The sequence below is a fragment of the Tyto alba genome, unplaced genomic scaffold, assembly GCF_018691265.1.
Source record: "Tyto alba isolate M040663 unplaced genomic scaffold, T.alba_DEE_v4.0 Super-Scaffold_17, whole genome shotgun sequence".
Taxonomy (NCBI): Eukaryota; Metazoa; Chordata; class Aves; order Strigiformes; family Tytonidae; genus Tyto; species Tyto alba.
In genome coordinates, this window is record NW_024881279.1 from 14,355,083 (window position 1) to 14,368,264 (window position 13,182).

At 36.8% G+C, this 13,182-nt stretch overlaps 1 protein-coding gene across 12 annotated transcripts in view; it reads left to right on the forward strand.

The window, feature by feature from the left end:
- FABP6 (fatty acid binding protein 6) overlaps positions 1 to 11,969 on the forward strand; it is a 45,863-nt gene extending 33,894 nt beyond the window's left edge. For 11 of the 12 annotated variants that reach the window (XM_033006361.2, XM_042789935.1, XM_042789933.1 and 8 more), the window contains 4 exons: positions 7,261 to 7,365; positions 8,254 to 8,429; positions 10,265 to 10,354; positions 11,465 to 11,969. In XM_033006361.2, the coding sequence (XP_032862252.1) occupies positions 7,261 to 7,365; positions 8,254 to 8,429; positions 10,265 to 10,354; positions 11,465 to 11,518 (425 nt within the window). In that variant the 3' untranslated portion in view covers positions 11,519 to 11,969. Of the gene's footprint in view, positions 1 to 2,061; positions 2,165 to 2,666; positions 2,784 to 7,260; positions 7,366 to 8,253; positions 8,430 to 10,264; positions 10,355 to 11,464 lie in introns of all 12 variants that reach the window. The other variant, XM_033006407.2, reaches the window with a different exon arrangement.
- Positions 11,970 to 13,182: the final 1,213 nt, after the last annotated feature.

Sequence of the window (13,182 nt, forward strand, 5' to 3'; positions counted from 1 at the left end):
TCAGAAATCAGAAACACCAGTCAGGGGCAGCAAAATCAAACATTTCTCACAGAAACTAAGCCAGCTTGTACAGGTTGAATGAATCACTTGGTTATCTTGCTCTCTGGAAATTACCTTTCTGGAGATCCAAACAGACTAAAGGTTTTCCTGGTAGAATGTTTTGGCAGGAAATAATCTAATTTCCTTCAGGGAAGCCCAAAAATACTGGATTTTCAGAAGCTCTGTGCCTTCCTCCCCTGCAAATGTTTCTATCTCTGAGCTTCTGGTAGGATCTCTTTCCTGTTTTTGGTAGGCCAGTCCTACCCATCAGAATGTCACATCTAGGGTAATGGCAGAGTCTGTACTGTGTCACCTGTAGAAGTCCTGTAGAGCTGGCTGGCACATTTCTGTTAAATATTTGTAGTCCATACAAGCATTAGCTTTTCAATAATTCAGCCACATCTTGTCGGTAATTACTTTTCTACTGCTTATGGGTTTAGAATAGTAGCACCTAGTACTATACTAAATGGATACTTAATAAGACAACATTATAATAGGACTCCCATGGAATTACACATTACATTAACACCAAATGAGTTCATTCTGAATTCATTATGAATGATTTCTCTGAATACCAAAGGAATTAATAATCATTAGCCATTTACTATGGAGGGTTTCTGAATAATTGCCAGATACAGCTGTTTTAAGAATTTACAAGCTTTCCTGATCAAGTTTCATTCTGAAGGAATCATTAAGTGTAACTTTCTTTTCACTGGAGAGTTTCTCCTTTTATTGTGAATCTGTACTCCTCGTTCAATTGCATTCCAGTTCTAAAAGCACTTCAAAGGTAGTCACTCAGCCTAGTTCATTCACTAATGGAATTACTTTCCTTATCTCCATTTTGCCTTTGAGTGTATATCAGTTGGCTTTATACAACACATCTGAAAGGTTAATAAACTTTAAAGCATGCTGGGAGACATTCAAGGGCAGGGTGGCTCTGACATGACAAAAAGAATGCAAAAGCGTTATACTTATGACTTTGTGGCAAGTAAATTATGAAAGTAAAGATATCTGAGGCCTTTGATTTGGTTCCTGAGAGTTTCCTCTGTACCTACCAGCATTTGAAGACTCAGCTGCTTTGCATATCATAGGTAGCTGTCTTCGGAGACAGAGTGAATTAACTGCTTGCTTTAGATGATTTTTTCCTTTGGGTATAAGCTTCCACAAGAGTTTTACTTCTTTGACAACTTATTCATGCTGTCTACAACAGCCACATTGTTACAACTCACATCATCCTGATAAATTCAAATACAGTGTTGAGTTTTTCTGCATAACTTCTCATTGTTAACTAGTAGTTTGATTCCTGCCCATAGTCCTGACAATACACATTCAAATATGAGATTTACTATGTGTTGATATTAGATCAGTGAGTCAGGTTTCAACGTTAGGTAAGCACAGCTGTGAATGAATGTTTTGGGGTTGTTACGGGTTTTTTTCCCCACTCAGTGAGACAAATTCAGTGTAAAAAGCCTGGGCACCTTAGACCTTCCAGAATAAAGTTATGCCATTTCCTTGCATTCTCTCTGCAAACGGGGCTGCTCCATCTAAGCGTGCACACCCTTATTTCCGTTTCTCTGACAGCTGAATCCACTCAGTGGATTTCACAAATGCCAGCCTGCCACAAATAGCATCTGCATATAAAGTTAGATTCATTAAATTGTGTTGAAGTGTTAGTTCAACTGTAGATAATTCCCACTGAAAATTCAGTGGCCTCTGATCTATAATGTTTAATTAAATCTGTATGAAGCAGTCCTGTGTCTTGTTGATTGCCAAGATAGCAATACAAATGTATCTGTGTTTAAGCAAAGGCCAACACTGTATGATATGTCAGTGATGCCGTAAACCAATGCTTAGGAAATCATCTTCATTAAAAACTATGTCCCAAAATGAAACATATTAAGATTATTGGTTGTATAAATACTGACATTTTTTTATATTGTATAAATATAAATTTAACATGACTCTTATTGAGCTATTTATAACCTGCTCAGGTGGAAATTTTTTTTTTTTTTTTTATTACAGTTAGAGAATGAGGGGATCGGAGATTCATCTTGGAGACTCAGCTGTGGCACGGGGCTAGCTGCAAACCGCGGGAAGCTCTAACTGAAGCCAGGGGTTTGCACGGGTGAGGTGGGGCTCAGTGTAGGACATGCTGCCTGGCATACGGGCCCTGACAGTTGGCCACCAGATGGCAGACACAGTCTCCTAGAGAATAATATTTTCTTTGACCTACATAAAGAACAGCTGCATCTTTCTCCATTGAAAATGATAGATAATGCCAAGTACAGTGAAGATAATGGCCACTTTCTGAAAGCTGCTTTCAGCTTTTATACCTGAATCTTCTTATTCTTTTGCCTTTCTCTGTTACAATTCTTACCTTATGCTAGGGAAATAACATTTATTTTTCCACTGGTATCAGTTATAGCTGTTAATTCAGTTAGATTTGAACCGACTTCTGTTAAACAGAAGTATAACATAACCAAGGTTGTTTGCAGAAGTGTGCAGGTTCTACATTGTAGTAGTTGGAATGGATTAAATACACATCATGTATTTAAAATACATGTATACATAGACATAGATAATTTTGGTTTAAGTTTAACTTTTTTTTTTTTTTTTTTTTTTATTAGTGGGTAATTGTAGAGTTCTCTGCACCATTTAGTTCAATGACCAGCCCACCAAGGATGACACACTGCTGTAGAGGTATGCAAAAGCAACCAACATCACAGGCTCACAGTTCTGAAGAGGTAGGAAAATCACAAATATTATAAATGCAAAGTGTAAGGTCATTAAATAGATACTGGTTTTAGCTGAAGCTGAAGAGATCAGGACCTGGAGGACTAACCTTAGCAATTGTCCAAGTGACCATAACTTCAGTAAAGTCAGAAGACCTCTATTCTTTATTCTTGGAATAAAAATTGACCTAGCTCAGTATTTGGAAGACTACTTAATTAAATTATTCGTTCTCCAATATAATATCAAAATTCTTCACATTTTATAACAGAAAAGGCAGGAATGAAAATAAGGATTTATTTCAGAATAAGTAAGCAGAAGTATGGCTGCAAATTAACAATGCACATTAAAAACTCCTCTGCACAGTCAAGTACAGATGATGGCACATTTGTTCAAAACTTGTTCTAAACTGATTCTGATCCTGAGCAGCCAGGCAGAGCAAGCACATTTATTAAGGCTGTGTAGCCTTACCTTTATTGTTTGGATGGATGTTTGTAACCTGCTCTGGAACTCTCATGTACAGCATAACGTACAACTCCTTGGAGGTGAATAAACTCATATTTAGTGTGTGACAAGAGTGACCCACCCAGTCAAATAGTTATTCATTGGTAATTTACTGTACTACATGCTGGCTCTATGCCCACTACATTCCCACTGCAGGTAAGCTCTAAGTATTGTATAGTTGTGTAGATGTCAGCATTTTTATATCCCATCAGAGAAAGCTATCAATATAATTTGATCTTTAGAGAGAGAGAGAACATAAAAGCTCAAGATCATATAATCTGATTATCTTTTTTCCTGTTTCATGGAACTGTAGCATTTTTCTTATCCAGTTTGATCTATCATCCAAGGTCCGTGTGGAGTTACTATACCACTGTTATTGTCCCCCAATAAGTTTTATGTAAACAGAATAGTCACTGGCTTGAGTTCATTTACCTTCTCCACAGGGTTGTGCGTGTCTCTCTGGAACACTGAGAGCCTAGTGCAAGACAGAGGCCTGCAGTGCTCAGCTGGCCTGAGGACAGTCTTGCCGGTCACCCGCTCTCCAAAAGCACGGCTGGGTCGCTCACAGCTCTCATTGCTTGCTTCTGAGGGCTTGTTTCTTATAAGAATCTTTAAATTAATGTGCCATCCTCTGGACACTGGGTTGTGGCCTGGATTTAGGATTTCTTACTGGCTGCATCATCCATTCACTATATCATAAGCTCTGATAGGTAATTTTTACTCAGTGTTTCAGCTTTCTCATGTATAAAATAGGCTGGATGATACTTTCTTCTAAATGGTATTTTTGAATATGTGTATGAGATTACTAGAGTTTTGCTTTATTAATGGCATAGAATTTACACTGCTGTAGCTTAACTAGTATTTACCTAGCTTTATCATAGCAATAAGAACTGAGGCTTCTATGTATGTGCAACCACTTCATTGTTCTCCATGCTAATGCTGTTTTTCTTTATATAGATAGGGCCTAAGCATCTGGATCCATCTGATAAAGAAAGTTTCCTTTTCAGTTGTCTGCTCCTGCACAATTGGTCATTGAATTCAGCAATTTGGGGATTAGCTGAAAGAGTTTTAATTAAAAAACTAATTGTCAAATATGGTTGCAGGAGAGTCAGAATGATTTTACAGACACTTCTAAATCAGAAGTGCAAAGAAAACACTGACAGCAAAACAAGTTTCTCTGTTCCTTCCCTGAATCTTATATATTTGTAATTGATACAGAAACCTCCAGTTTTAGACTTATCTCCCACACTCCTGTGTTTTGAATGCTAATCACAGGACATGGAGAATGTTCACAGAGGGTAGGTATATGGATCTCTTCTATTTCAAGTATGGAGACATCCTTTTAATTGCGTGCAGACAGCAGATGGTATGGCTTTTGTGGCATCATGAACTCCAGCACAATATAGTCAGCCACTGCACAGCATGGTACAATTTAAAGCTGAGTAAATATGAGGAGAGTGAAGGGTTAGGGGTGGGAAAGCAGTAAGTCCTAGGACATTTGTTCCATTTTTATTTTACAAATTGACCATGATTTTGTTACACTTTGCTCTTGTTCGCTTTCTGCATCTGTCCTAGAAAACCGCCTTTCTGCCAGGAACATACAGCAGACAAACAATTTTAAAAGGATTGTTGTCAACTTCAAAAACCAAATCTCCATTTGAAAGTTTTATGTTTTCTTTCATAAGAAGATATTTGAAGTTACTTTCTCTCAGTCTTTAGAAGAGGAAGTAGGTAAAAAAAAACCCAACCCAAACCAGAAACAACAGAATTAATATGAATTCCCAACTAATAAACATGAGGTAAGATCTCTTCCACAGGTATAATCTCTCACAAAACTGACTTGGAATTTTCTGAAGCTTTTTCTGGTCAGAAAATTAATTTCCATTAGAAGTCCCCTTTTCGCATGATTCAGACTTTTCACCTATCAGCCAGTGTATTCTGGAATCCTTCTCATTTTTCCCCTGTAAGGAAAAGTTTTGAAACCGCAAAAATTTTCCTAAAATGGGAAATAATTTCCTATTCAAACCTCATATGCCCTGTGTATTCTGTAATTGGTTTAAAGACTGTAACTTACGGACAGCAGAGGCTTTACATAGAAGAAAGCAGCTCAGTAAGTAAAATAAAAAATTAATACAAATTCAAGAGGATTTTCTTTCATTGAGTTGCGACATACCCTGACAAGTAATATGCCATTAAATATATATGTATATATAGCAAATATATTCAAGTTTAATAAAAACTTAGAGCCCTCTGACAGATACTGATTTAAGGAGTTATTGCTTACACTGATACGCTGTGACAAAACAGTTGGGTACGGGCTGTCTTATTTCTAGATCCTCTTGAATTTAATAGTAGTATGACATAATCTACGTGCAGTCCCGAATCTGTGAGCTACAGCAAGACACAGGCAGTAGGTGACCATCCCAGAGAGGACCCGTAGGAGGCAGGAGTCACTCAGAGGCACAGCTCTGTCTCAGCTCGGTAGAACAGCTTGCAAACAACAGTCTCCTACATGAGGGGTTTAGAGCACAGGCTGAGGGAGTGTACAACTGACTGTGTGAATTCAAAGATGATGTTATTGGTAATAAAACTGTTAGATGTAGCAGTGCTTCTAATTTGTATCATTTTACAGTAATGCTATACCATGATTTATTATATTTATTATTTTACTGAGGTTTCATCCCATTACTGAAAGTTGTCTCATTCTCTGGTAAAATGGAGTATGGGTAAGCCTATTAATTAGAAATAAATAAATTATTACATAGAATACATTAATTTGAAAGTATATGAAGGAGAGCAGTGGTGAAGTTTAGTGGACCTTTGTTTTCCATGTTTTTAATCAACCCAGCCTATGTTCCTGTTTTCACCAGTTTCTTGACTCTAAATAGGCATGTTCTTTCATTAGCATGTGGGATTAAATTAATTGCATTTAAGAAATGGGACCCACTTTGCCTACAGCAAAACTTGTTGCACACTGTTATATATTTCTCCAGACTTTTCTAAAACTAGGGAAAAACAGATGTTCCTTCCCAAATTTACTACTTTAAATAAAATAAAATTTAAATCTGTGACACCATTTTCACATAAATCTTAGGAATGTTTCTGTTCAGATTAAAAATTGTTGGTCTCAGCCAGTGGAGCTATGCCAGTACACAGCAGCTGAGAATTTTCTACTCCACTATCTGTATGCACAATGGATTCATTAGGCATAGGACATCTCCTGTATGAGTTCTAAATTACCCAGCAGACTCCGTGACTTTTAACATACAGTTATCTTACACAAATCAGAGCTCTGCTTTTGGAAAGGAAGTATATTTTTTGTAGTTTGTGCAAACTCTTGCTAAGCAATACAAAGAACTATTTGTCTCTTGATATTAAATAGGCTGTGAGAATGTGGTGCTACAGACTAGTCTAATGTGCTTTAACACCTAAGTAATGTAAAATATTTTATAATTCTTTTTTCTGTGTGGAGATAAGGTAAGACATGCAGTAATTTACCCAGAATCTTGTCATTGCCCATATCCTACCAAAATTACTTAGGAATCCATGTGGCTTGTTTTTTATTCTCATATTTTAACTGATATAGGGTATGCTTCCAAATAGAGTAAGGCTGCAATCTCAAGACACTGCTTTGAAGCTGTTTTTTCCCTGTTTCATTCTAAGATATTTTAACATTATTCCATCCTGAATGCAAAATCAGTGGAATTTTAAAAGTAAAAATATATTACTTTACTTAAATACGCACTAAAATGAAAACTGAGTTCTTGTCCTTGATTTCTGCTGCTCTCCAGATTATTATCAAGTATGTATAACTGAATTATAACCTTGATTTTCATACAGGTCAATGGCCTCCATGCAAGTGACTCACATGGATCATAAAAGTATATTTCCAAGGGGTGTGGGAATAGGTGGGCTGAACAGCTTGGGCTGGTTTATAAAAACGAGGGCCTCAAGCCATCTGCACTTATCCATTCTTCTTTGTTCCAGCTGCTATTCTGCTCTACCAGCCACATCACCAGGGCAACATGGCATTCGCAGGCAAATACGAATTCGAAGGCGATGAGAACTATGATGACTTTGTGAAAAAGATTGGTAAGTATGTCTTGGGGTGTAAGTCTTAAAGGTTATAAAGTAGTTTGAATTGCTTAAAAAAAAAAAATAAATTTTTTTACTGAAATGTGGTGAGATCAACAGGGTCTAAGACTGGTAGGAGTGCTCTGCACTTCAGCAAGGAGATTCAGTTTTTATTCTTGTAAGAAGCAGTCAGCTGCAGGAAATAGTCCTGTTCTACAGAACTAGTATTCCTTTTCAGTGGCAGCAGAATTACGTTTGCAGCATGGTCAAGATATTTGCAGTAGGGTGATTGTGAAAGGCACTTTTTCTGTCCTTAGTATTCATTGGTGAGAGTATAAATTTAGTATGAAAATGCTTGTCAAAATCTTACACAGGAACATGTTTCTGTGAATGCTTTCAGAAGTTTGTGCAAACCTCCTTCAGAGGTTACCCTGTAAAAGGTCTTAAGGACCCTACAATCTGTGCACATAAATTCAGTTGTGTTCATTTATTTAAAAAGCAGTAACAAATAGTAAGTAGGTATGTACAGCTATATAGCAAGGGCACGAGTTCGTACACATTAGATTCCATGCATCTGCATGTGTAGATTAAGTACAAGCGAATATTTATATGTATCTGTACATTTATTCTGTGTATTGTTTCACAGAGAAAAGAATGCAAGCCCAAAACTTACTATTTTAGCAAATGCACTGATGTACCTGTATCTTCCTTATGCCAGTAATTTAAACTCAGGGTGTTGATATTGATAAAAAAAGCAAACAAGCAAACAAACAAACAAACAAACTTGTCCAAAATCAGATGCTCCGACATCAATGTCTGAGAACAAATATATCATTAGTATGGTTCAATTCAAATACAGCTGGTAGGCTATTAGATTTGATAAACTGTATGTTTCTATCGATGAAGGTCTCCCCAGTGACAAGGTTGAAATGGGAAGGAATTGCAAAATTGTCACTGAGGTGGTGCAAAATGGAAATGACTTCACCTGGACGCAGCATTTCCCAGGAGGCCACACCACAACCAATGCATTCACAATTGGCAAGGAAGCAGACATGGAGACAATGGGTGGTAAAAAGTTCAAGGTAAATTAATTTAGCTCTTAAGTTCTATGCTGTCTCAGCTATTTTTTAATTTAGGGTGAAAATCAAATCTGTCTCAGGGATGTCTTCCTTAAATTGATTTTTTCATCTGCCATAGCTTATAAACATAGCAAAATATCTACATCTGATTTTAAAGAGAGCTAAAGCTTCAGAACTGTACATACTAATACAGAATGAGTGCCAAGCATCTTCTGGTGCTGCAGCTCAAGCAAATGTAATGCCAATTAAAACTCTAAAGAGCTGGTTGACAGCTGTGTCATCATCCAGCTCCCTGCAGCAACTGTAGCACACTGAGGGGAGGGCTATGGTCCCTAGCTCTTCCTGTCAGCAGTGCTCACCTTCTGAAGTCACCTGTGTCTGAGCCTTTAAACAAAAGACTGTAGAATGAAGGGGGGGGGGGGGGGGAAGGGGGGGGGTTGGGGGTGAGTGAATAATCTCTGTATTCTCCTTCCTCTTGGAAGTACAGAACAACTTGCAACTTAAGCAGCGTCTAGCAAGATGGAAGATTACACAATATTGATCTGCTTCTGTCATGGACAAAATCTGGATACAAAACCTGCTATAAAATGGTTGCTTTACTTATTAATTTCTCATCCATTTAAAAGGATAAAACAGTTTGGGACAGCTAAACTCTGCGCTTGTGAGGTGTCCTGAACCCTGCAATAGATTACTGGCTAAATGCTTTATACATTGAAGAGAGGAAAACCAGCAATTGCATCAGGGAGCTGTGACAAACTAAGAATAGCAGTAGCATTGCATGATTTCCAGAATGCTTTTTTAGTCATACCTTTCTGAGAGGGAAAACAACATGTCTTTGGCTTTGAGAAATCTTTGTGAAACCTAACAGAATAAGACACAATTCTATTTAGTCAATTTATTGCAAGCTTAACAGTTTTGAAATTCCATTCTCTTCTTTTTGTCCCTGGGCACTTCAGCAGTCCAAAGCCTATTAAGTAGCCAAAGATGGAGGCAGAGTAAATGGCTCTCAGTATAGTGTCACTAAACAATACATAAACTAGTAAGATGGTTTCCTTGTATCTGGTAAAAAAGGTCCACTCATCTCTTTGTTTTGCAAATTACTTTTTTCTTCCACTAAATATGTCTGTATTGCTAAAAGCATGGCAAGACTGACTAGTAACACAGACAAAACTGATTTTGTGGTGGAACTACGTATCTAGTTTTGGTGCTCAGCTGAGCTGCTGTAATATTTCCAATCTTTACAGCAGCATCCTGGCATACTACTTCCATACAGAAGCAGCTCTTACAGCAGGTAGCACGTATTACAGTATAAAGGTGTGACTGCAGACTGAGCAGTCATGTTCACCTATACTTAAATGAGATGAATTCTAGGGTAGTTAGAGGTATGAAACTCTGGATCCAGGGTAAAGATTCACATCGCTTGTTCACAGAGACACTTGTGCTGCTTGCAGGCAGGTTATTGGTATCTGAGAATGCTACTTCAAAATTAACTCATACAATCATGCCTTTTACTTCACTGTCAAAACAAAAAAAAACACATAAAATGCTGAGGACTGAATGAGAAGCATGATCTGTTGTCAGATCATTTTTAGAGCTATGAATGAATATTCTGTAGATATGGAACTTGAATATATTGTTAATTAACAGTTTTCTACTTAAATTGTGAACATTTACAAACTAAAGCTCAAGGATTTTAGTCTTGTTCATAGAGCTGCATGTGTAATGCACTACTTTTTAAAAGTAGAAACTTTAAGCATCAGTTGTACAGATGTTTACAATGTATCTGATAATATAAATGCCAGTAACCCCAGGGAACATTAAATCTTTCTCTATTACAGGCAACTGTTAAAATGGAAGAAGGGAAAATAGTAGCTGATTTTCCCAACTATCATCATACTGCAGAGATTTGTGGAGGAAAGCTAGTAGAGGTGAGTTCTCAAATATCCAGGTTAGTTTATAAAAAACAAATAAACAAAAGCTCAGGATTAGCAGGCTTAAAATTTTGGGTTTAGAAAAAATCTTTAGATAAGCAAAACTATTAAATAATTTTCTCATTCACTCTAGATAATTTTCTATAATTTTGTGCAGGCTTAATAAAAAAATTAAACTTTTCATCATGTAACTTGATAAACTTGAAATATAGATCTTGCCTCTTAGGCACAGACACACAGTTTTATAGCTATAAAACTGGAATGTTCAGACTGAAATATTCCCAAGCTGCCATTTCTTTGACTCTATTCACTGTGCCTATGCCTCAAGAATAGAAAATAATACATATATAGAACTTTTCACCTACTACTTGTTTCTATAAAGTTACTGATTTTGTTTCAGTCTTAGAAAACTATCTAGCTACAACTTCTCACAGAATTTCTGTAGAACACTATTTCCTCAGTTTTACCAAAGAAAAAAAAAAAAACAAAACAAACAAAACACACCAACAAACCAAAACCAAGCACATATAGGGTTAGATTTCAAGTAGCATCCTGTTTTACCAACAAAAGGGCAACATAGCTTTGGAAGATTACTGAAACTACAATACTTACAGTAAAACTTGTGAAACATCATTATTCATGATTCTCAAAAAATTTCCAGAATTATGTCTGTGCCAGTTACATGTGTCTGAGTGAGTCTTCAGCAGAGACTAACCATGAGGAAGTTACTCTGTGAATCAAGAAAGGACACTTACCCTCTCTGAAAGTAATGGTGTCAATCATTTTTTTTGGAGAACAATTATCTCACTTGTCTAAAACCCTGATAACTTGGAGTTAGTGAAGCCACATCTAACACAGGATACATTTAAGTGATCCCTAAACCGCTGTTTAGAAGTTGTGGTTTTTGTGTAAAAATGCTTTTGCACTGTGTATTTCAGACTTGACAAGTACATTCATCTTATTTTCTAGATATGTCTTGTACCAAAGGGTAAATGTTGCTTCAGTAAAGGACAGGTTCTGTGAGCCAGCCAGCAGGTCTTTTAATTAGTGACACTGAATCTCTAATTACACTGTTCAAACAAATTTTTGGCTTGTTCTTTATTCCAGATTTCTACTGCTTCTGGTGTAGTCTACAAAAGAACCAGCAAAAGGATTGCTTAAGGCACTAAAGCCAGTCTTTGCAGTAAACTGGGAAGCAAACAACAATACAAATAATTAAAAGAGTGCCGATTGTCTTTCCCTCTTTCTTTGTGTTACAAACAAAGAATTGGTTTTGAGTAATGTTATCCTCAACATTAATAATTACCCCATTCCTAAATATCTGACAAATACTCAAAAATCAGAAGATGCAACAAAGAATTTAATAATGCTGTCCAGTTTTTCAGGATGTGATAAATACTAGGCATATTCAAATGTTGTCTACCACCTACTTAAGAGCAACTCTATTCAGCTTCTGTCTAAAGAATAGGACAGTACTCTGCCCCAAGCTTTCATCAAAATGCAAGATGAAAGTCTTTTGCCCTGTTGCTGGTTGGAAGGCAGAAATTTAGGAGCTTGAAAACAGGAGAAAGTCAGTTTATCACACATTAAAAGATATGCTTTCTTACTGCAATGATGATTTTCTCATTCTCATCAGTATTTCAGCTCATTTCAGCTATCTTTCATTAAAAAAGAGTTTCTAATTCCTTTCTATATCTTTCCTCAATAGAGATTACTAAAGTTTCCAGCTGCAACAGGACTTCACCCAGACTTCATCAGTTTACCCAAAATAGGCTGTACATATCTTAGGACCCGGTGTTGCTCAATATATTAATTATTCTGTTTTCAAGGCAAAGCATAATGCTGAGCGCTAATTAAACACAAGTCAAATCTGTAACCTGTTCAATCTTGAGATTTTTTTTGGTGCTTACAAAAGAGCTACTGCTTTAATAGAATTTTGTTGAAATTCATCTTCTTTAGTTATAGGAAGTCATACTGAGAAGTAATAAGGGATTTCTTCTGACTTCAAATTAGCTAGAACATTCCTCTGCAAATAATAATGTGACATCTTAGAAAATTTGGATTTAGAATCTGCCCATCGTATTCAACACGACCAACTACACGGAATGACCTACAGAGTTAGGTACAGGTAGACAGTGGGCATGTGTTCTATGAAACTAAAACTCATACTAAGAATTAAGGGATGGTAACATTTTGTCTGAATCATTTACGCCCACAAGAACCTGCTTTAGAAGATGATGCGGATACCTCATAGTTGCCTGCTTTGAAAACAAAATGGACCCAGCCACCGCTAATTCCAGTTCTAGAAGCAACTACATTTAATGTTGCGCAACTGGCACATTTTCACATTCTGCATGTGATAAGTAACTCCCCATTATACAGACAACAGTGCTTTGCAAGGAAGGGTGGGATTTTTATTTAGGCTCTCTAGAAAGCATGCAAGGAGTGATTTCACAGGGGAAAAAAAGCATTGCTGCCTTTTCAACCGGAGGACATTCTTTAGGCTTGTCTCAAAATGACAGTATAGAGAACAAACAGTCCTTAAAAAAAAACCCAACCAACCACAAACTCATGCAAAATTATCACCGAGAATCCTTCAGTGGCCCACATTTGCTAGTATCTAGACTTCTCAGTAAAAATTAGCACTAAGCTAAATTTTATTAAGCAACACCTGTACACTTTACTGATGAGATGATTATACTGATCAAAGAGCATTATATCAACTTTAAGTTGTTCACTACAGTGTGTAAAACTTGCTAAAACAAAAGGATCAAACAGTGGCTTTGACAACTTTACAAACACCACATTGTGGCTTTCTCACAAAT